The sequence below is a fragment of the Saccoglossus kowalevskii genome, chromosome 15 (assembly GCF_978046115.1).
Source record: "Saccoglossus kowalevskii chromosome 15, keSacKowa6.1, whole genome shotgun sequence".
NCBI classification, from domain to species: Eukaryota; Metazoa; Hemichordata; class Enteropneusta; family Harrimaniidae; genus Saccoglossus; species Saccoglossus kowalevskii.
The window spans coordinates 24,590,783-24,616,270 of NC_140655.1; the positions used below are offsets into that span (position 1 = coordinate 24,590,783).

At 35.3% G+C, this 25,488-nt stretch overlaps 1 protein-coding gene across 1 annotated transcript in view; it reads left to right on the forward strand.

Moving 5' to 3' along the window:
• Positions 1 to 8,677: 8,677 nt before the first annotated feature.
• Positions 8,678 to 25,488, forward strand: part of LOC100377565 (adipolin-like) — a 73,324-nt gene continuing 56,513 nt past the window's right edge. Inside the window, exon 1 of the mRNA XM_002733714.4 lies at positions 8,678 to 8,845. Coding sequence (XP_002733760.2) covers positions 8,760 to 8,845 — 86 coding nt within the window. The 5' untranslated portion in view covers positions 8,678 to 8,759. The remainder of the gene's footprint in view (positions 8,846 to 25,488) is intronic.

The following is a 25,488-nucleotide window of genomic DNA, read 5'->3' on the forward strand; positions in this document are numbered from 1 at the left end:
TCCGTCCTGAACCGAACATTATACTGGAGTACTCTATTTTCTTGTATATATTTTGTATATAGTTTCTGTATCACTATCTGGAATTTCGTTGAATTTAACAGGCTCATTTACATATATTCTAATTACATAATACCAGTACTTTTATATGTTGCACTCTGCATGGAGTATCCACATGCTACCTTATTTGGAGTTGGGATTTCCAAATAAGGTCGTGTGCATTATTCTGAATGTGCTTTTATTTTACCATCACTGTAATTGAGTTCATCAGATGAGAAGGTCAAGTACATGTTCAGAGTAGATAATCACCTTGGCCATTGCTACTTTCACTATGGGCCTGTCAATACTTGTGTACGATCTTTGTGTATACTTGCATCATTCTCTTTAGGCCAGATTTTTTTTATTCCTTGTTTCTGGAGTTTTTATAAGGCAATTTTTTTGAGGAGGGCGAAAAAAAAAAAATTAATTCTTTTTTCCCCCCATTAGATTTGTGTGATTCTCAAAGAATCATTGATCGGAGAGATGAAATGAAATAAAATTTTATTCCATGTATTACCTTGTTTATCATCTGTGCGAGACTTTGGTACTTTGATCATGATACTCCCACGAAAATGCAACTTGAGTTTGTTATGCGGTGGGCGAAAAAAAAATGAAGATAAAAATAATTTTTTTTAGCAATTTTTTGCACTTACAAGTCGGCGGCGCGAGAAATTACGCTGAAATTAAATTTTATTTTTATTTCATTTCCGGTCCTGTTCATTCACAAAACAAGAGATAATAAAATTCTGGCCTAAAGGGATATGAACTTTCCCCAATTTGTTACTTCATATAACACATTATTTAATTACTACCACAAAGATATTGTTGGTACACTATTAGACTGATCTAATGTTGTATTCCCACTTTGTAATATATAGCAGAAAACCATGGAAAAATGATTAAATCAGTTGCTATGGCAACAAATTCTGAATTAATCATTTCTAATCATCCTATCAATCATACTTAGCATTGTTGTGATCGCTTTGAAGGATACTAGACTAGTTCAAAAAAAGTATTTCCCATGATCCTCGCCATAATCGGCTTATTTCATATTTGTCTCTACATCGTGCTTTTTATTTATTCAACTCTTGTGAAATTTGGTTTCATTTTTTTTGTTTATGGTTTTCTACAGATCATTTATAAAGAGGGAATACAACTTTAGAAAAAAAATATGACCTTTGCCCTGTTGAGAACCCTATTGTAACACGATTTCCATGTAGCCCGTAGTATCATTTTCATGTTTATATCATTTTATATTCAATGTAATATTTGTATATACTGTAATTGTGTTGACACATTGTGCTGGTCACAACAAACTGAATTTAGATTTTTTAAATATTATTTTATACGTTTGTGTACTTTCTAATAAATATTCAAAGTTTCATAATTTTGTATGCCATTCTCAAATTCTGTACTTGTGGCCAGGGTGAGTGAAAACAATATTTCAGGATCAAAACTGTATTAGAAATAATTCTTTGTTGCTGCCCTGTCATAGTGCCATAGTTGGCGTGCTGCGTCGTATTTCATATATGGGCCGTAGGTCATAAACAAAATATGTATGTTACACAATATAGTTGAGTGCATACTGTGCCATGATTGAAGTGCTTGAAATACAGAAATACGTTTGTATTGATTTTATTAAACCACAAAAGGTTTTTCAAGTTTTACTGTCCTTGACGCGAAAACAAAGCCTCCCATTTGATTAGAGCTAATATTATATCATATGATGTCCATTTAAATGACAATAATGAATAAACTTGCATGCAGATTTGTAATGTCATCTATACAAATATAAGCACTGACGTACCTATACATTAATCTGTACTTTTATAGGGATTTCAATGAAGTCCAATGGACATATAACACATTAAACAAAGTACATTTGCACACATACACAGGACAATTGTACAGTGGTACAGAAATTAATGTGCTTCACGTATGAAATGAAATGATCAGTCTCAGAACATTCACAAAAATGAATCATATATGGACCTCGAGGTTAAAACCATGAAGTAATATCAGGTGTGAGAAGCGAGCATACTATTAGTAGCATTAACAGTAGCACTCGCCAAATATCAATGTAAGTAGTCAATTCGTGAAGGGATCTTCTACATTAGACAAATATTGTCAAAACAATCAGAGATAATCTATCTTGAGAAATGTATACATAATATGCATGAGAAAGAATGATAATACTACAATGATAGGGGAAATTGATTTTATAATCAAAATCATTTTTTTTCTGTCATACAGCCTGGTAATGGTTACTCTTGCAGTCAAATTCAAGGACAAGATATGAGGCAGGAGAACTTGATTCTGTGGTTTCTTAGATTTCAAGTTCAAATTAAATACATAATAAAAAGATAATTATTGATAGAAAAATTGTTGACAGAAAGTACACCAATAGGTGAAACTGAATGTCTTTGCCTCCCTGTGTCTTATTTTTATAAGTTTCTGAAGAAATTCGTCTTCTTATAAGCAAAGAAATAAACCTGCTAGCTAATGCGCATAATTAGTTTCCATTGAAATGTCAATGCTTTGTTCAAATTCATGGCTACCAATCTCTACACATATGTTGCCAAGCATCTATTTAAGCATAGTGACGATGTTTTCTTCTGTATAATATGTTTTTTGCGTCAGTTTTATCAGTGACAAAATGAGTACTTTTGTACACGGATACAATGTACTTGTATCATGGGGATGGATGGTATTTTTCAAGCATACTTTTAAATTTGAAGTTGAAAATGAGGAACATCATTTAATACATTGTAAATTATACACAAAACAAAGAGACACAATGTTTCACACTATCAACAGTGTAAATGCAAATTTCCTGAATTTGGATAATAAAAAACAGTTTAAACATATCTTACAATCAAAAGATAAAGACACTATTATAGCCCTCCATGTGTACTTGAGTAACAATAAATGAACAAACAAAATACACTCAATCACACTTATTTAACTTTTTATTAACTCAACAAGCTTACTTACTTTTTAGTTATTCATTATTAACTTTATTACATTTTAAACACCAAATTAGAAATGTAAAATTTCTACACGGTTGTAATAAAGCTGTTATCTTATCTATCTATCTTATGGAATATACCAGAGAAGCATGGCGGTCACAGTATCCAATAAATATACGTCTACAGACACCTGGCTAGTGAATCATTTTCTCAATTCAGACATAATCTGTTTCGAATATCTTATTTTATTCACCCAAGCAGGAAATGGCTTGTACGTACCTCTACCTTTACCAGAAAAGTTTGAGTGCAACGCCCTCTGGTGTTAAAAATACATTTTGTTGTTGTTTTGGAATCACTCGGTTTTGAGTACAGTATGAAGAGGGTCGGCAAGGGGTATTTTCGTTAGATGTAATCAAATGTGTTTATTTTCGTAAAAATTTGAATTAAATAAATAAATAAATAAAAAAAAAAGTAAATTCGTAGACATGGGCAAGGTGTAAAATGTAATCAGCTATTTTATTCGTCCATAATTTGTACAAAGATCATATTTTTTGTAAGCGTATAAAGCATTTTCCAAATTAAATGTCGCAAATCATACGCAATTTCTAATTTTGATTCTTAAACACAAATTATCAAAAATATAATAAAAATGTAAAATGTAATTAGGAATTTGCTTTATCTGTAAAGTGTAAAAACCTATTTTTATATATAACATGAGCGACTTTGACCTTGTTTTTTGTGTTTTTGTATTTGTATTTTGATCAACTTTTTTTGTTCTTTTTTTTTTGTATTTGTATTTAAAAAAAGTTAATCAGTATTCTGTACATCACACTTTAATATACGATTAATTAAAATCTGTGCATTGTATTTATTACATCACACTTTAATATACGATTAATTAAAATCTGTGCATTGTATGTATTGCATCACACTTTAATATACGATTAATTAAAATCTGTGCAATGTATTTATTACATCACATTTTAATATACGATTAATTAAAATCTATGCATTGTATGTATTACATCACACTTTAATATACAATTAATTAAAATCTGTGCAATGTATTTATTACATCACACTTTAATATACGATTAATTAAAATCTGTGCATTGTATTTATTACATCACACTTTAATATACGATTAATTAAAATCTGTGCATTGTATTTATTACATCACACTTTAATATACGATTAATTAAAATCTGTGCATTGTATGTATTACATCACACTTTAATATACGATTAATTAAAATCTGTGCAATGTATTTATTACATCACATTTTAATATACGATTAATTAAAATCTGTGCATTGTATTTATTAACCACACTTCAATATACGATTAATTAAAATCTGTGCAATGTATTTATTACATCACACTTTAATATACGATTAATTAAAATCTGTGCATTGTATGTATTACATCACACTTTAATATACGATTAATTAAAATCTGTGCAATGTATTTATTACATCACATTTTAATATACGATTAATTAAAATCTGTGCATTGTATTTATTACATCACACTTTAATATACGATTAATTAAAATCTGTGCATTGTATGTATTACATCACACTTTAATATACGATTAATTAAAATCTGTGCAATGTATTTATTACATCACACTTTAATATACGATTAATTAAAATCTGTGCATTGTATGTATTACATCACACTTTAATATACGATTAATTAAAATCTGTGCAATGTATTTATTACATCACATTTTAATATACGATTAATTAAAATCTGTGCATTGTATTTATTACATCACACTTTATTATACGATTAATTAAAATCTGTGCATTGTATTTATTAATCACACTTCAATATACGATTAATTAAAATCTGTGCATTGTATTTATTAATCACACTTTAATATACGATTAATTAAAATCTGTGCATTGTATTTATTACATCACACTTTAATATACGATTAATTAAAATCTGTGCATTGTATGTATTACATCACACTTTAATATACGATTAATTAAAATCTGTGCAATGTATTTATTACATCACATTTTAATATACGATTAATTAAAATCTGTGCATTGTATTTATTACATCACACTTTAATATACGATTAATTAAAATCTGTGCATTGTATTTATTAATCACACTTCAATATACGATTAATTAAAATCTGTGCATTGTATTTATTAATCACACTTTAATATACGATTAATTAAAATCTGTGCATTGTATTTATTACATCACACTTTAATATACGATTAATTAAAATCTGTGCATTGTATGTATTACATCACACTTTAATATACGATTAATTAAAATCTGTGCAATGTATTTATTACATCACACTTTAATATAAAAAAAAACACTATTTTGTTTTACTGTAAATGGAAATTTTATTTCCTGTAAAAACGTCAAATGACGTTTTTATGTACTGTAACCTGTAGCAGCTATTCCCCTTGCCCTCCATCTATGAAATAAAGTACGAGGGAATCCTAACACAATCGGACGCTATATTTTAAAGTGCACATTCGGGGATAGACGCAGTTTGTTAACAAAACTGTGAATACAAATGTAACAGGGGCGGACCCCAAGAACCCCCCTAGATCCGCCACTGTGTAACTGATATAACTATACAGATTTAAGTCACTAAGGTCCGAGCAGGATCCGAGAATGTTGTTTCTTCTTCATCAATGAAGTGCGCCCCCTACAGACCGAGGCGGCAAAATAACAGGTGTTAATATTCGCTGGTTCCCGGCGTCCTTTGCGAATGGCAGGTAGGACGCAGGTAACTAGTAATCGCCATATTGTTCCATTTGGGCCGGTTTTCAGGCCGGAAGGAACGCGACTGGGTGACGTAATTTGAAAACATTCCAAGTTCCGTTTTGCGTAAACGTGTCTGTAATGCTACAATAAAGCCATGCTCATACATACTGCCTGCTTAGATTTACAGATTTGATATGTTCTGTGCTAATTTATAACAAAAGAAACAATTCTTTTTATTCGCCCAACTTTCGAAAGCAAAAGGAAACCCCTGAACGGCCACGAGCGTAAGCGCTGACGTCAGGTAACTAAGGGAAATGGAACAAGCAATGAGAAAGTGATGTACCAATCAGAATGCCGGAACCGTTACTAGTTACCGGCCTCTTGTGGCTTGGTACGCCATGACACTTGAGGCGGGAACCAGCCAAGTGTTAATATTGTTATTATAGGATTCTTATCTCATTAATGAGATCTCATTAAGTTGAAAACCGTTAAATCACCAACCTGGTACCGTTCTGTCATAGAGATTAGTAGATAAGGCATGATAGATTAAAAGTGCGTTGACCACACCATCACCCGCCGAGATACACTCAGGCATGACTTTTCTCTGTGACGTCACAATATATAAAATATTGCTGAACAGCCCTAAATCAAACACTTCTTCTCTGAAGCGGCCGCCATCGACGGACATGTTTCTCTTCTTGCAGTTTTTCGACTATCGGCTTTAGCCATTACTATTTTAGTATGGTCGAAACACTGAGCGGATGAATATGAAATAAAGACGAATGAAATCCGGTCTAGTGACACAAAAGTGCATTGTCATTGGCGGATTTAGATGGAGGCCGAGGGGGCCGCGCCCCCCTATTTTTAACAACCAACAGGGCTTCGCGCCATCGGCGCTCGCGAACTTGGCCTTAGGCCAACTTATCGCCCCCTATTCCAGAATCCTAGATCCGCCCCTGATTGTCATAAGTATAATTGTCACCTGGCGCATATTATGATGGTGAGAGTTTTGAGAATAAATTAAAGTAACATTTAAAAAAAAGATTTATGGTCTCCCACTCGCTTTACATGGAAAAGAAAATAATAAACTACGTACATATAACAATTTCAAATCTGAATACTCTTTGGAACCATATTTGGAATATGTAAATAATGTCAAACACAGAGTTGCCATCACTAAATTCAGAATTTCTGCACATAATCTACCAATAGAAAAAATAAGGTATTTACAAGTACCACCAGAGGAAAGGTTATGCATGCTATGTGATGATCTAGCTGTTGGCAATGAGATGCATGCTTTCTTAGATTACAGGAACCCAGAGATGGAATCTGCTAGGCGTCAATTTATGAGAACAATCTTAATGCACAATGAAGAATTTCAAGGTTTCCAAAGCAGATCATGTTTAAGAAATTGTTGAGTTCAAAAATAGTTTCATTGTCAACAGTCTAGAAGTCTTTATTCGTAAAATCTTAGAAATTTATGCTAATTGTTAAACGTGTTTTTGGTTTTATTTATTATTGTTGTCTGTGACAATATGTGATAATTTGATCGTCTTTGGCCATAAATTATTTAATTTCTTACATCATTTCGAGTCAAATAAAATAAATACTCTGTATTCTATAACAACAGCCGTTGACATGCAAAGAAACTGACATTCATAGAGTATGCATAAAACTGTATCTCATTTTTCATCTAGTTCTGAGGCGGGTTTTCCGGTGTTATGGTCGGTTTTTATCCTGGGTATACGCTAGGTTTGATAGTTTTATCAGAGGTGTTTGCCGCTTGGTTTTCATTCGGGCTATATTCTTTATTTCGTGGATGGAGTGAACCGATGGAGGGGAGGGGGAGGAGGGCGCTAGTCATATGACATTGTCATAGTCACGACAGAGAACGGCAAGGTCGTTTAGTACACGTCGCACATTTGTTTCGGGTTTTCTTATTGCTAATGTATTAATCAAAAAAGATAGATGGCGATATCCAGTAACTCTATCCGAAACCACCGTTCATCGTCCTTTCACCTAGCCCTGACTCGTGTATGAATGAGAATATAAACGAGAGTGTTTAGTTAATTACCCCACCATAAACTTGTTTTATTACTTCCATCTTGGATTTCATAGAATGTAATGATTCTCGTTTCAGACTTTTAAATTATCAGCCTTATATTAGACTGTCATTGCATTTGTACATCCATGCGGGGGTAATGTTATTCTGACGGAAAAATTGAGTGGTAAATGGACATTTGAAGTGAATGTGACAAACAGCTTGTGAATTATGGTCTTGTTCAATACGCACATTTCTCTTCAGAGCTGTATAGCCGTGCATGTCAGAAGACTGACATGGCGTTGTTAGTTTTCTTTACTCAAAATCAACATTTCTAAAGTAGTAAAATAATATCAAAATCATATCATAATTCTATATTTTCACCAAAAAAAAATAAAAAAATAAGCCAACATGCTCTCAAAAAAGAAAAAAAAGACGACAATTTTTCTTGCTTTAGTGTTCTCGAATTGCAGTCGCTTTCGTCACTTGCAGGTCAAAGGTCAATGAGTTGTTTTTCAAGCCTAATATCTTGACAATAGGGGATTTTCCGTACAATTGCGAGATCTCGCGAGATGTATGAAAAACGCGCGTCGAACGTCTACCGCAAAAATCGAACGATTTGATTTTGAACTAGAATTTCTTTATTTCGTAACTCACATCGACCGGCCGATCTTCGACAGAGGAATATTGCTTCCGAATGCCCTTACTTAATCAAAATTGCCTATCATCAAATGTGGACAGCACATTATTAAGCATGGAAATGTCCCCCAAAATACTTCGCGTTTGTCGAATCCCACGCGATGTTTGACGCCACTACGACTCTATGACCTTTGTTTGTCCTGTTTTTACGTTCGATTTCACGCATAACGCGTGATTCTCGCAGTGAACGGAAAATGGTCTATTTAAAATTGGGTCAGTTTTGTTGATCGACAGATGACTAGCTCAAAATAGGGTATCATTTGTCGAACAATGACCCACCTTCCGACATCGGCAGCGAGCACAATAAATACTGCAAAGAAGAACTTAAGTCAAGAGACCGAACACATGTCGTCCGGGTAAGCTTTTATTTTTAGTGTACATACCAAATCAGGGATACTTGAAAATAGGTCTCGAGTCGTCAAGATGTTTACTATAGAAACCATAATCTGGACTTAAAAGCGAGTTCCTTTCTTCACCTTACTCCTCGACTGAAATGCAGTGAATGTCAATAAACTGCACGACCGAAAAGTAGTTTTAGTTACTGGGAGTGGGAGTGGTGGGCCGATCTTACAATAAACACAAACGTTTTTTGCCACCATGCGTATGACTCAACGTGACCCGGTGACTTTGCCCAATTTCCTTGTCAATGTGGTCTAATCTTACGCAACAAATTTTAGATTTATAAGATGACTTAAACTTCAGCAGGCATAGTAGTCTCGCGTTGATTTGTGCGAGGACACACCCAGTAGACAACCCCTAAACAACAACAACAATAATAACTGTGTACGACCTATTTATTCCACCAGCCCAACCTCTATGTATTACACTACGATTAAACTCCACATAAACGATAAAAAAATATAGAAAAAATAAAAAAAAAAATAAAAATAGAAAAAAATAGAAGCGCTAGTTACCCATTACATATTGAAAGAGAGGTTTGTCTTGTTTTTTTAAATTAACTAGTAAATATAATCAAGATAGAAGCTGAAAATCCCCCAAGTAAAAGCGATTCAACCACTGTGGTACTGACAATAAGTTGACCAACATATACAGTGCCCTCTAGTGACGAATAACTTATATGACGCAAATGGATGATACGAAGCACGGTCCTTTTTAGTAACCGTGTACGAAGGCAGCTCAAAGCATCGATATCGTTTTGATTTCCACTCGTCCATCAAAGAAGAATATATTTTTGTGAGATTTCACTATATTATAGACGACAATATTGCACAATCAAACAGTGGTTGTTTTAAAGAACATTGCCGTCACCCGTATACGCCATTGTGACGTCATCGAAGCGCTCGGTCACTAGAAATGGCGTGTAATTGTAGTAGATTGGTGGTCAGATAATAACATCACGGAGGTGGGTTGGTGGCGCAATACATTTACTATCTAACACCAATCTCCCAGGCAGAGTTCTTTTACGAATATATCTCTGCCACCACGCGATCTTATACTTGATTGGTCGATGCGTCACAGTGGCAGAGATACTTTCGCATTCTCTACCATCAGTCCAAGGCAACAGGATGGCGCGTGACCCTTGTTACGCAGGATGATACTTTCGGTGATCTAACCGCAAGGAACTCTGGGAAGGAGAATGATCGAACACCTGCTCGGGCGGACATCCGGGCATTTTCACCGCATGACAACCATCACGGTGAAAATAAAGGCCGAAAACTCTCAGAAAACGGTACTTTGGGATGGTTGTTGAGACTCCCCTGAACAATGTAACAAGATTGCCCCTGCATGTGTAACGCATATAAATTTGATTGTTCAGGATTACTTCAAAGTTGAGTTCCTCGAATTATCACCGGCTCTTCGCTTGGCGTTCCGCGTTCCTCAGCAGCGCGCACAGAGCCCATAGAAATACGTGGTACATTGGTGCGCGTCTTAGCAACGTGGAACGTCTTGTGACGTAGCTCCGCCCCGGAAGATAGGTCACTTTACTGGAACAGATAAACTGTTTTAGTAAACGTAGTCCAGCATTGAATCAGGAATTGTCATCATCTCTCGTACAGCAGTGGCTAGAACATCTTTCATCAAAACGTTCATGAGGATAGATATGACGTCACCAGGATTTTGTGTTTGAATCATCTAATATTAAATGAACTATACATCATAGTAGTGCGATGGAGTTAACAAGACATCCACTCACTTGAGACTAATCTTAAAACGGGGGGGGGGGGGGTCGTCATCTGCGCACGCGCGGGGATTGAGTCGCAAACGACGGTAACAACACACGCTAAAACACAACACGCTTTCAATTATGTTCAACTGTTAAACTCATATAGCTTTAAAACTACAAGTACACACAAAAAGTAAATGTCCTGACACTCTCTTTAATCATACCATGATTGAAATCAACCAGATTGCTTTCCTGATCAGTAAATCATATGACCATGCCCCTTCCGCCATTCGTTTGAATCCATTTAGAAGATTGCATTCGACTGTCGCAGCTACACGACGCTGACATGGTGGTCAGAGTAGTCATATATTATCGGAATTAATCTCATTCCTGACAAAAAACGAATAAATCACAAACGTAACCGTAGTAGGTGAAAGAAAACAGGCTATGGGCATGTTATTTCTATTATTTTGAAGTAACATTCTTCGCTCTTGTGACCGACAACGGGAAGCGCCCTCATTGACAGATTTTTGAGCCAGCTTGTCCGATGTCGAGCGGTATCTCAGCGAGGGGTTATTTCAATACACTACTCAAGTGATATTCTATTTTTAGCACACCCGATGTATCCGTGCACAGCCTTCTCTACGTGTCAGCGAACTCATTTATTGTTGCCAAACCACACACGCATAAGTACTTATCACTCAAAACACTGTTTATTTTTAACATTCAGCCACCGAACACAGATAGCAAAAAACGTCGTGGTTTCTAACAATATTTATATAAAGTGGAACGATTAACACGTTTCTGTTTTCACTGTTGACATTCCATTCCGCCTCGCTTGGATACTGTTGGAACCAAAACTAATGATACAGCCGCATAACAAAATGTAATTGGTTGGTACATAGACCTTAGAAAGGTATGTGATTGGTTCCCAGAGCTGACTAGTGCACACTCAGGAATTGGTGATGTTGAGATCTTTGAAGTACGGACATCCACGGGAAGGATGACGGCCGATATAAGGGTGATTGTGGGTTGCGATTCAAGAGTTAGAGTTAGACTAAGGAGCGATACGCGGTTGTTCTGTGCTGTGTTATACGGGTTAGGTTTAGGCTAAATGACAATATGGGTGATTCTTGGTTGTGATATAAGGGTTAGGGTTAGGCTAAGGGACGATATAGTGTAGTTCAGGATTAGGATACAATAAATAGGTTTAGGATAAAATGATTGTGTTTATGTATATCGCCCCCTATTTTGATTGGTGTATACTTTTCTTTTTATGGTATAGAATGGCATGATGGGAATTTGGGTTGACAATGGGACTCCCGTGCTGGCAGGGACCATGTAAAACGTACGGGCTTCTTTGATCTCGTGCTCTTTGTTTCGGTTGCCTAAGTTTTGCATAAGTTTTGATTTTGATCCATTATTTGTTATTATGCATTATGCTTCATTTCGTAATGATTTATTAGTAAGTGGCTAATTTGAGTCAGTACCATTTAATTATTTTTGAGTAATAGTTATTGTTCACAAACTACCGCGTCAAAAATGTGTGATAATGATCACATTGCCAGTTTAATTCGAAGTCGCCACGTTGCTTTGCAAGTTGACGTCCAAGTCCGCTGTTGTTCTACTATCAAGTCCAAGTTCGTACGTCAGCCTACAAGAAAGTCCCAGTTCGTACGTTGTTTTACGAACAAATGAATTGGCACACGAGTCTTCAAGAAAGTCGAAGTAAGTACGTCGTTCTGCGAGCAAGTTGAATTCGGATACGTCGTTCTACAAGCACGTCGAATTTGGTACGTCGTTCTGTAAACAAATTCAAAACGGTGCGTCGCTCTATAAGCACGTCGAAGTTGGCACGTCAATCTATAAGCACGTCGAAGTCGGCACGTCGTTCTGCAAACGCGCTGGAGAAGTCGGTACGTCGTTTTGCAAACACGCTGGAGAAGTCGGTACGTCGTTTTGCAAATAAGTTTAAAACGGTGAGCGGCTCTATAAGCACGTCGAAGCCAACACGTCGCTTTACAAACACGTCGAAACAGAACGCCGTACTACAAGCACATCGAAGTCGGTACGTCGCTCTGCAAACACGTCGAAATCAGAACGCCGTACTACAATCACATCGAAGTCGGTACGTCGCTCTGCAAGCAAATTAACATGTCTTTTATAGTATATACAACGTGTGAACGTGCACGGTAGTATCCATGTATTTAGTATATCTTGAACGTTATTGTGTATTTAATGTTGTATTGTATCTATTAATATACATGTATATGTATACCTACGAGATAGTATGAATTAGTGTGGGCCTAACTAAATTAAACATCATGGTATTGAAAAGAAATTATTGCCTGGTTATTTGATGAATTAGAGTGGATGCTGGTATGTTTGTGTGTGTATGTGTGTTCTGGGTATGTCATTAGTATCGACTTTAATTTGTGTTTCGAACTATGGTCGTTATGTAACAGTAGTGATACAATTAAAGGATGATACAGAATAGAGCGATGCAACAGTTAAGGTTAGACTAACGATGATATAGGGTGGTTCCATACATACATATATGTCTATTGTGATACAACAGTATTACATGATGGTTCTGGGCAAGAGTTAGGGTTAGGCTAAATAGCGATATGGGTAATTCTTGGTTGTAATACAAGAGTTAGGGTTAAGCTAAATGGCGATATGGGTGATTCTGGGTTGTGATGCAAGAGTTAGGGTTAAGTTAAATGGCGATATGGGTGATTCTGGGTTGTAATACAAGAGTTAGGGTTAAGTTAAATGGCGATATGGGTGATTCTGGGTTGTGATACAAGAGTCAGGGTCAAGCTAAATAGCGATATGGATGATTCTTGGTTGTAATACAAGAGTTAGGGTTAAGTTAAATGGCGATATGGGTGATTCTGGGTTGTGATACAAGAGTCAGGGTCAAGCTAAATAGCGATATGGGTGATTCTGGGTTGTAATACAAGAGTTAGGGTTAAGCTAAATGGCGATATGGGTGATTCTGGGTTGTAATACAAGAGTTAGGGTTAAGTTAAATGGCGATATGGGTGATTCTGGGTTGTGATACAAGAGTCAGGGTCAAGCTAAATAGCGATATGGGTGATTCTGGGTTGTGATACAAAAGTTAGAGTTAGGCTAAATAGCGATATACGGTGATTATGGGCAGTAATACAAGAGTTGGGTCTAGAGAAAGTGACGACATGGGATGGTTCTTGGTTGTGATACAAGAGTTAGGGCTAGGTTAAAAGGGTGATACTTGGTGGTTCTGGGCAAAAATTGGGGTTAGACTAAATGATGATAAGGGTGATCCCAGGTTATGTGTAGTACAATAGTTTCAAGTAAAGATAAGAGATAATGAAAATATAGCCAAGGTAGGTTGTGATACAAGAGTTGCGGTTAGGCTAACGATGATATAGGGTGGTTCAGGGTTTAGGATAAGAAATGAAATATGGTGGTTCAAGAGTAATGGTAAGACCACAGGATGATATAAGGTGGTTCTGGGTTGTCATACAATAGTTAGGGTTAAACTAAATGACAATATAGGTGATTCTGGATTGGAATGAAAGAATTATGATTAGGATAGAGTGGTTCTTAGTTGTGATACGAGAGCTAATGTGTGGTATCTGGAGGTACTGTGACAGTTATCACTAAAGGGGTCTGAACGCCTTCGAAGACCACACTCAAAAATCACCATTTCATTATTATTCATCGTCTATACTATCACATGCATAATTATTGTTAGCAAATTAACAAATCGTAAGAATTCATTTTAAGAGATAATGAAAATCTTCACCTGCACTGTCTCGGTGATACTTAGTTGGCATGATTTTGTCGACAGAGACGCACCAAACAAGGAAACGTATATTATTATGAGCCACGACGGCACGTAGTTCCCTCTGTGCTGTGTGACTACAAGTATAATGGATGTCGTTTTGAACTTGTCAGACTATTGGTCGCTGTGGTACAGCATCTCCACGAACCAAAATGATTGCCTGGTGACAAGAAGTGACAAACGAAGACATTGTGATTAAATTTTATTTAGAAAAAAAACATACTGCTGCTGTATCTTTGTGTTATATGAACACCGCCAACAATATAGAGGTCTTTGACCTATTTCATTCAAAGTAGAGTAGCTTTTACCATTTAATAAACATGGTTAATGTCGACAATACCTCACTTAAATATTTCCAAGCAATGTTTTCAAGAATTATGGATATGCTTTAACCTTAATCAAAATAAAAAAGCGCATGGTTATCTTCGTCACAGGGCCCAGTAGTATTTCGATTCGAGTGAGTTATGGTACAGCCCTCTGAAAACACAGTGTATTCCCGTCTAGTCAAGTCATAGTCCACAGAATTTGTATTGATGCTTCAGATGTATTTCTATCAAATGCACAAAGTGTAATTAAACTAGAAAGTGTGTCATCGAGTAAAGTGACAACAATGATTGTCATATACCTTTACAAAATCAAAACTCTTACACAATTGTCATTGCATACTAATTTACGATATATAGTTTTCAATAATTTTTTTCATTATTTATTCAGAAATCTTCTTTTCTGTAATACAACATGACGTTCTTACACGAGAAAAGAAAATCAAATCTCTCCACTTATTTTGGTATTTTGTGAGAGAGCTATTTTTTCTTGATATAACATATTTCATTTGTTTTGTAATGCTATTACGTACGAAAGTGATCGACGGTAATATACCTTTCAGCCTGGACTCGTGAATAGTTTTCTTCACAATAATTATCACGTGATACATTAAGTGACTAAATTATCTCGCAGTAAAATTTGCTTTTCTGTCAATTTGTTTTGATAATTGAGTGCTGCACCCCATACATATTAAATGATGTTTCAGATTGTTTATATGCGTTCTCAGTATTCAAATAGGTGACGTATTGTTCTATGCTTGTTCTTACAAAAAGTGCAAAGACCACTTTGAGACCTTTGAGGGTTTATGTAATTTGTATACAATAATCTTTTAATCTTTGTTTGAGTGCAATCGATAACATTACCTAATATCTATTATGGGACTGTTAGTAAAACAAAACCAGAACCCTTGGGATTTCTTTTAAAGCATGCCAGGATACAAGATAAAAATTAAACTTATTAATTAGGCAGTTGTATATCATCGGAAAAAATAACTCAGAACAGTGTTGGAATCTTCAACTTGGATTGGAACATATGCCTAGTAATGCATTTACTGTAAGGCAATTAGCAATTGAAAGCAATGATTGTCAGGATTCCTTTCATAAATGGGTTTATTGCGCAGTTGTATATTCAGTCGAAACACATGCATATATTGCACGCCAATTACAAAAACAACGATTTTATTAATAACGCACGTGACCTTGTTTATAACAAAATCTTTGAACGCGCACTGACTATAATCACCGTCTTATATATATATATTAAATATTAATTTAATATTTTACCAAATGTTTGTATGCTTTGTTGTTGAGGTGCCTCAATGTTTTACATTATTTTTGCTTTGGAATATATTATCCTCACCAAAGCCCTCTTCCAAAGCATGATGCAATTTTTCTGTGATATATTTTATATGGAATACCTTTAATATCAACTATTTATTGTACGTCTCTTGAAAATGAAGATGATGTCTTTCCAAATAAAGATATCAAACCTCTGAGTTATAGGTGCCACGATTTTATTGCTCACAATAGACAGACTTTTCCAAATGAAGATAACATTTTTCTGTGATGTATTTATATGGAACATCTTTAATGCCCATTATGCAATTATTTCAGGTGTCTTTCCGAATGAACAGCATTAAAGGGCGGTAGCCGTCGCGCCACGCATGCGCGAGATATATGGGTCTCATATAAACAAAGATAGCGACTTTGACTGTTGCGCAGATCAACAAGTACTAACTGAGACGTTTCCAAGCTTTAATTAGGTAATTGGAAGGTATTGAAGGAGTCACCGGCGGCAATTAGTGCAAGTCGAGCACAGGTTAAACCTCATACTTGTGATTTCCATTTGGAGAGCGCATTGAATTATGGGAAAATCAATGTTTTTCAACACAAATGTCGCACAGGCACAGCGCGACAACCACCGCGCTTTAACGTTTTGACTAGTAAATCGTACTCTCTCAGTCAGGTGATCACGATTTGCTAAGGTATTTGTCAGCCATTTTATAATCAATGCGATATATTTATATATATACATATATTTTATAAGAGGTACATTTATTGCACGTGAATTTCCAAATGATGATTTACTATTATTATTATATATTTGCAAACTCTTTCTTGCCTACAATGTATTTATTTTTAGTGTCTTGTCGAATAGAGACGTAACCTTTCTGTGACATGTCTTACATGGGATACCTTAATTAGAGCATACAATGTATTGCTCGTGTGAGTTTTTTGTGAGCAATTGTTTGATGATACGTGTGATATCTTTCTTGTCTACAATATATTTATTGTAGGTGTATTTTCGAATGAAGAGACAATCTTATTTTGCGATATATCATATTAGGAACAAATTTATTTGCTTACAATGCTCATACTGTAGGTGTCTTTTCGAATGATGTTAAAATGTTTCTGTGATATATTTCTAATGGGGGTACTTTTAATTCCCGCAATACATTTGTTTTAACGTGTCATTGAAAACAATACTTACAATTGTTTTATTATATAATATATGGGACACCTTATTTCTTACAATGTAGTTATTGTATGTGTCCTCTCAATGAAGGTACAATCGTTCTATGATATATTTCAATTATATGAAATAAGTTTAAAACGTTCATATTCATTATCAATATTTCCGAGAAATACACGCACACAGAACTTGGTACTAAATCAGAAAAAAATTGACTTGGTTTATGAACTATAACCAACTATTTCGTGCAGTTCTATTAGCTAACGATTATTCCAATACATCTGTTCTACATAGTAATATTTGCATATTTGATGTCTGCGGCATAGTTTGATGGACTTGATTTGTCCTATTTTCGAAATTTATCAGGATAACATTCGCCGATTTCCCTTCAGCTAGAAACAAATAGATATAGTTTTACTAATGGCGGTGCAATCTGCGCAGAACACATCTTCAACATTCTTGGCCTTATGCCACCTGGTCCAGGTGACTTTTTAAGAGCTTAGTGATTTATAAATAATTCTATTTCGTCTGCGCTGCAGACAATAGGTCGGATAGATGGATTATGTAGGCTGTTGACGGTACAGTATGGTTGTTGCCGATGCCCTCAGAGGTGAACACAGAATAAAAATGTTGAACATCGACGTTGTCATTGAATCCTCGGGGGCGGACATCCGGGCATTTTCACCGCCTGGCAACCGGCGGCGGTGAAAACAAAGGCCCAAAACTCGCAGAAAACGGTACTTTGGGATGATTGTTGAGACTCCTCTGAACAGTGTAACAAGATTAGCCCTACGTGTGTAACATATATAAATTTGGTTGTTCGGGATTACTTCAAAGTACTTCAGAGTTTGTGTTGTTTTCTCGAATTTTCACCGGCTCGACCGGCGTTCCACAGCAGCGCGCACAAAGCCCATAGAAATACGTGGTCCAGTGGTGCGCGTCTTAGCAACGTAGAACGTCCGTGACGTAGCTCCGCCCCCGAGAATACGGAAATCTTTGATTCACTAGTGCTTACGTAATTTATTAGGTTCATCAATTTCGTTGATGTGCGTTGATTTAACCAAATTACTCAACTTTCGGTCTTTTGACTGGTCTGTTGATGCAATAATATGTAAATGAAAAGTGCACGTTACTGAAAAGTATTTTATCGTGGTTGCAAACTAAAACTATAGAGAAATAAACTTGTTTTAAAGTTGCTCAATGTAGTTTCATGAATAGATTGCTCATTGCTATACAAGGTCATATATAGGTCAAACAAATTAGGATCATGAACCATAATTTCAAGATTACCGTGATAATACCTGGATTTTAGAGGTAATACTCTATGGGGATAAAAGTAATACATTCAATTTCACGATTTTTTAAAACTCGAGATAAAGAAACAATGTGAGTGGGGCTACATTTTGATAACAAATTTGTAGTACAGAGTTGTTTTTAACAATATGAGAGTTTCAGTAATTTGCCGTGAACTCGTTCTCAGGGGAAAATTCTTGCGCGTCGACTTCAAACTCATCCATATTTGGAAAACTAAATTAAACTTAAATAAAACCATTGCGCACGCATATAATCAACGGTTAGTCGCTGAAGTTTTTATTATCGCACGTACTTTGTATTTCTAAGTATTTTTTTTACATTTTCACGTGTTACGCATCTATTCTGTTGCGAAATATTATCTTAGCATAAGGCAATATTTGTTGTTAAACTTGTAAAACGGAGAACTTAACTTTTAACTTACCACGAGTCACCTGTCCTCTAACGTTTAGAAAAGGTACCCAAATGAAGCCATTTCATTAAAAAAAAAACCCCTCTCATGACGTTAACGTATAGAAAATGACAGTAGGTAATCGTTGCCACTGACAACACAAACTGAAACCATATGCCCCTATAAGTGGAATAAAATGAAGTTTACCCATTCACTGCACGTAATACAACAAACCAGACATTTATTCTACACTTTCCTGCAACCGTACCTCCATGACCAACGATACAATTCGTGACCACAGTATACGGGCACCTCGGACGCTCACGTGGAAGAGATCTGTGGCCTATGAGGTATCCCCGCCCTCTTATAATCTAATAAACTAGTATCGCGTCAGCAGGCTATGTAAGCAAGTGATGAAATATATATCGCGTACATCCCGGGATCCGATGCACTCCTGTCTAGAAAGTGATTTTATCTTGGTTAATGTATTCCGCCTGATTTGGGACGGGTATCCCAGTTTTTTTCACGGCTTGAGCCTGGAGACTGCTGTTTTAACTGTAAAATCCGACGCAAACGTAGTAATTGTGAAAACGGAATAGACTTCTTGTATTTATTAGGATAATACGAACCGCGCTGTAAGTATCAGTGTGAATCACTCGGTTTGGTATAAATAGACGTTGAAATGCTGTTATCATCAACAATTTCATCATAACTAGTAGAAAAATGGAAGTATTATTTCGGACATATCACTAGTTTGGTTTGATTTGTGAAACAAACTTGTAACTATAACAATGTACGTGATATGTTGAGCTAGTACATACGCTGATTTATATACCGTGTTTGTAAGAGAGCAGTAATTACACAATCTAGTTAGTTGGTAAAACGCCGTTATATGTTATGTATGTCTTCGACGATGTACTTGATTACCATTTACGTGCACATAACATAATATTGTATTCAAGATGATCAATTTTGACCATTTTCGAATGAACTCGTACTATAACAATTAATTTCGCAATTTTTGATTATGCATAATTCAACTCAATATAGTATATTGTATTCAGAGTATTTTTGACTGAATCGTACATCATACATGTGTGCTCACTAGTTACATGTTTACTGCCTTAAGTAATTATTATTTCCTTGCATGGCTATATTACTTAGTATGGTTTAGTATACCTTAGTATGAAAGGAATGATTTTTTGGGCCGAAAAAAAAAGAAGTCGAAAATTTTCTTTACATTTTTTCTCTAGGCGCATTCGGTGAAGAATGAATAGATCAGAACTTGCTTATATTATAGACACAATGCGATAAACGCAAAGTTTGTGAGATTTAGGTCATTAGCACGATTTAGAATCAGATCTGGTCAAGATCTATTTTATGTACATCACTTTTTGTGCCTAACAAAAGATGAGAAAAGCTTTAACCAGAGTTTAAGTATATATTGCCCAGAATTGTTAACCATGCCGACATGCATATTTAGCAGTATATCATTTTTTTCTAATATCAAAGATTGTTGTTGACCTTAACTTTTGAAATGTACGTTACATAATTTATTCAATGTACGTTTCATATTTAGTAGATAAGATTCTTAATAAAGCATTGAATTCCTGGATGAGCATTTTATTACTTTTACGTCATACGTATTAAATATAGTAGTACAGCATCACACAACTTGACACATAATAGTAAAAACGGTTCCATGCAATGGCGCAATTTTTTTTGGTTTTATGTGCTATTCATAAACATTCTTATTACGAATTACCGATATGAACATTATATACTGACATGATACTACTTCTTCAGTTTTTTCGACATTTTTGTTATTTCTTCGTGACATTAAAACAATATTCACCGAAAAACACAGTACAAGAGCGTGGTATATTACAGAGTGTGGTACATTACATAGTGTGGTACATTACAGAGTGTGGTACATTACATAGTGTGGTACATTACAGAGTGTGGTACATTACATAGTGTGGTACATTACAGAGTGTGGTACAGTACAAGAGCGTGGTATATTACAGAGTGTGGTACATTACATAGCGTGGTACATTACAGAGTGTGGTACATTACATAGGTGTATTCCCAGCCCTATAATAGAAGTTCTAGAACACATATCTTAGAACAGTTTTGGATTTAGATTTTACATAATATAAAGCGATAAAACGCTGTTAAAATTTTGATAAATTAAAATATATTTTAAGAGGTTTATGATTTAACGTAACATGCAACGATTTGATTGGGTTGAAATAACTAAAGATTTCGTGCTCGTCCTGTTAGAGTTCTTTTTGCCACCACAAACCTCTGCAATGTACAATATATCAACATTCTTAGATATTTATAATAGAATACATTATCGACACGCTTCTCTTCATAAGACCCGCTAGTGCTAGATTATGGGATAGAGTGCAAATAACGATTTAAATATACCTGAAACAATATCTTCTAAACCAATATTTAGAAACTATAAAAAAAAATCACTAAAGTAACTTGAAATAAAAAATTATCAATTTTGTCTTGTATAATTTGTTTTATACATAGATGTATGTATGTCTAAACACCGTGGCGACCAACATTTATTTGTCTACCTATTACTTATTAAACAATTAATAGTAATTTATTTAATCTATTCATTTATTTGTATTTATTAGAAATATATATCAACAACATACAAAAGTATAAATATTATAACATTGGGGAGTGGACCAAAATGTGTGTTGCTGGCTGTAGAATATATTACGTAAAATTGTTTGTACACATACGTTTTATTTTGTCGCGGCATGTGTTTTTTTCCTCCCGATGTCGTTGCATATGCTTGGGTTGTTAAATTTACGAGACATTGGCAATAGATTTCTGGTTACTATACATTGTTTTATGTGGTTACTAAAAAACTGTGTAGTGATTACTACACTGCATTAAGTGGTTACTTTATCGAATTACGTAAACAATATAATACATCACGTTGTTACTGTTCCGTGTTGTGTGATTACTACACGGTTGTATGTAATTATTACATTGTGTGACGTAATTACTACACGGTGTAATGTAGATACGTCACTGAATTGCGCAGATAATTAAACGTATGGTTACTGCAATATGCTATTTTGTTACGTCACTTCTCTATGTGGTTACGTCACTGAACAATGTAGATGGTAGCCATTCACTGGTTGGTGTCCCGTATATGGATACGAATCTGGGTTAAATAGTCATTCTTTCTGTTTATGAGCTTGCTGCATCCGGTGAAGAGACATATTGTGAGCGCCTATAAGTAGCAATGCTCGTTACGAGTCTACAGCTGCACGGTAAATCCATCAATAACGGGGTCTGTTTCCTGTAATAGCAACACCAAATGATTCATTGTATCTAGGTAATCTACCAATTTCAAATCGAAGACGAAATATTGGGAATTCCCGCGCATCAAACGTAATAATTCAAAATGTATATTCTAAAATATTCACGATTTATTCTTGATTTGCGCTGTACTCATAATGTGTGCTTCCTGTCGTTTTGAAATAAAAAAAAGCCGTAAATTCTGCCCTTCACATTCTCGACGACGATGAATTAAACTTGCTCACGTGTTTCCACCAAATTTTTTCCCAATAGCCAATCATTTTTCCTAGTTCCAGTATACGAAGTTCCCGAGAATTGCCGACCTTTGTTGTTGCATCATGTCATTTGAAAGTTCAATCTAACCATATATTCCGAAGAGCAATAAAAAAAATAGACAGGTTCCTGATCAGATTAAGACCTCAAAGCAATTAAAGGTTTTAGCAGGGACACAAAGAGAATTAGCCGTGATACTATCGAGACGACTCGCTGACGGCAACACAAATTGTTTTTATTTTATGAGTGTCATTATAACTACTAGTATTTCCAAACTGCTATCAATATCTGGATAACGTCACGTTTATGTTTGAATGCGACTATACGTACAATGAAAACTCCGTTTATTTATTTATTTATTTATTTATTTATTTATTTATTTATTTATTTATTTATTTATTTATTTATTTATTTATTTATTTATTTATTTATTTATTTATTTATTTAGTCATTTAGTCATTTAGTTAGTTATTCATTTAGTTAGTTAGTTAGTTAGTTAGTTAGTTAGTTATAGTACAAATATTCAATATCTACATCACAGACACGCCATATAGACGATCCTGCTGATTTCGAACGCTGAACTAATGACCGTGTTTTGCGTTACAGATAGAAACACTGGCGTACCCGAATACATGCATTCTGCGAGCTCAGCCGATTTTTATATGAATTGATCTACGTTGATACCGGGTCGAGAGACCCAGAACAGAAATGTACTAGGATTGCATGCGCGATGATAAGTAGGATGAGTTAGCAAAGTGGACGACGCACACCCCGCCAAGCCTGGAACACGGAGGGGCTATTTAGACCCTAAAAGGGGCGAAGCGATTTTTTAGTGTTTTTTTGTTTTGTTTACTTAAGATTGTCTGAACATAAAATTCAGCTTCAACGACAACTATAAACCCAGGGAATTTAGTATCAAGATGTAATATAGACTATTCGTTGTAATGCTGCCCGCGATCCTCAGCGTTTTAAATGGTCTACCCCTTAAACAATAATTCAATATCAAATGATGCCATGTGTGTCCAACATTGTAATATGGACATTTTAAATCGAGCACACATAGGGTGTGTGTCGATTTCATCACGTCATTGTATGTGTGACGGAATGGGCACTTAAAACCAATACTCGGGGTCTATGCTATAGGTGGGTGTGCGTCCCAAAAATATGTTTACACTAAACTTTTAACCTTACACGTATTTATAACACTCCTATTTTGTCTTCACCAATGGCAAATATGGAGCAATGTCAAAATGGAATAAAAACAATTCCTATCGTGTGGTTTATAATTAACTCAATCTGGAAAGGTCACGTGTCTAGGGCGTGTAGCTCCCGTAATAACGTTACACGATATTCGTCTTAATTGTTGTCTAACAAAAACAAATTACTAGAAATAATTACAGCAATGTCCCTCGAATTTCAATGTTTGTTTGTCTTACTTGGCAAATACGGATTCGTGTTTACTACACTGGTCCACGTTTCTGTTCGATAAAAACGTCCAATTTCAACATGACACCACTTAGTTGGTAGAATGCAGTCAGATCGTCTACGATTGTCTCGCCATACCATCGCGGACCACGGTGCGTGCCGCCATATAATAGCTACATTAATGAATACATGGAAAGCTTAATTGAACTCCCTTTTTACTGTGGGCATCTCATTGGACCGCTGGGTACGCATTCCATAACGACAACTTTTGTAAATAAAAGAAATCAAGATGATATGTCAAGATGGCGTCGATTGGTACATTATAATCTGATTTCATGACACAGACATGACGTTCTTAGACGGACGTCGTCTCATTTCTTAATATTGTTTGAAATACCCCAATTATATCGAATATACGAGAAAAAATATCAGAAGTGCACTTTTAGCAGAAATGGACGCTCTCGTATGCCTCTCTTCTAAAACACGTTATTAATTTTACAATAATGTCAGGCTCGTTCGCCTTCTCGCTCACAGTAATGACTTTTATCTCGTACTAATGTATCGTTCCCATTGTAGCGACTATTTCGACAGATGTTTCTCAGCAAGACACATTGTCATACATTCATTTGCTTAAAGATCACTAAATACACAAATTCGAAAATAACTAATGTATCGATCACGAATGATTATTTGATATATACATAAACTATGACGATGATAGTTAGGATAAGATTTGTACCTATAATTTAATATCCATATAATAACTCTGAACGAAATACGCTAATCCAAGATTACGAATACACTATTTCAGACATAACTATTTTTATGGAGATTTTACGAGAGGGATAACGTAAAAAAGGCATCCATAACCCCGGTCGCCTCTAGTGTGGTTGCAAATCACGTGATGAAGATGTTATGACACAGATGTGTTTTTGTCATTGGTTTCGTATTTCATATAACACTAAGCCAAAAAGCAGTGTATTAATCTCCTTTCCCTTTCCACAATTTCAACACTGGAGTTAAACATTACAATTTGATCTTCACTTTTATAATACTTGTGGTCTTCCAAAGTATATACCATTCCTCGCCCTCTCGTGACGTAAATGATGGATACCATTCACATCGTCGATATTGATATGATACGTTGTCGTCCGTCTAAAAAAAAAATCGTTTTTGAAATTTACTATATTCCTAATATCGAACAAGTAATAAACCAAATTCAGTTGTCGCTTTGTCCGATGTCACATATCTGCTCCGTTTAGAAGATATGATGTGTATTACGAGTAGTCTAACAAAATTATCGAGAAGATCATCAAATATCAGTCAACTAATTCTAACTAAAACGACTAAAAATAATATAAGCATAGCCAAGAATCACAGGTGACTGGTATGCAATGTCAGTTATACATATAACCTGAGAGTATAACAACTCATCTGATAGCACATCCATCCTACCTAAAAGCATTTGAGAACATACCAGTATTATCTAGTACCACCTTACCTGGAACCATCT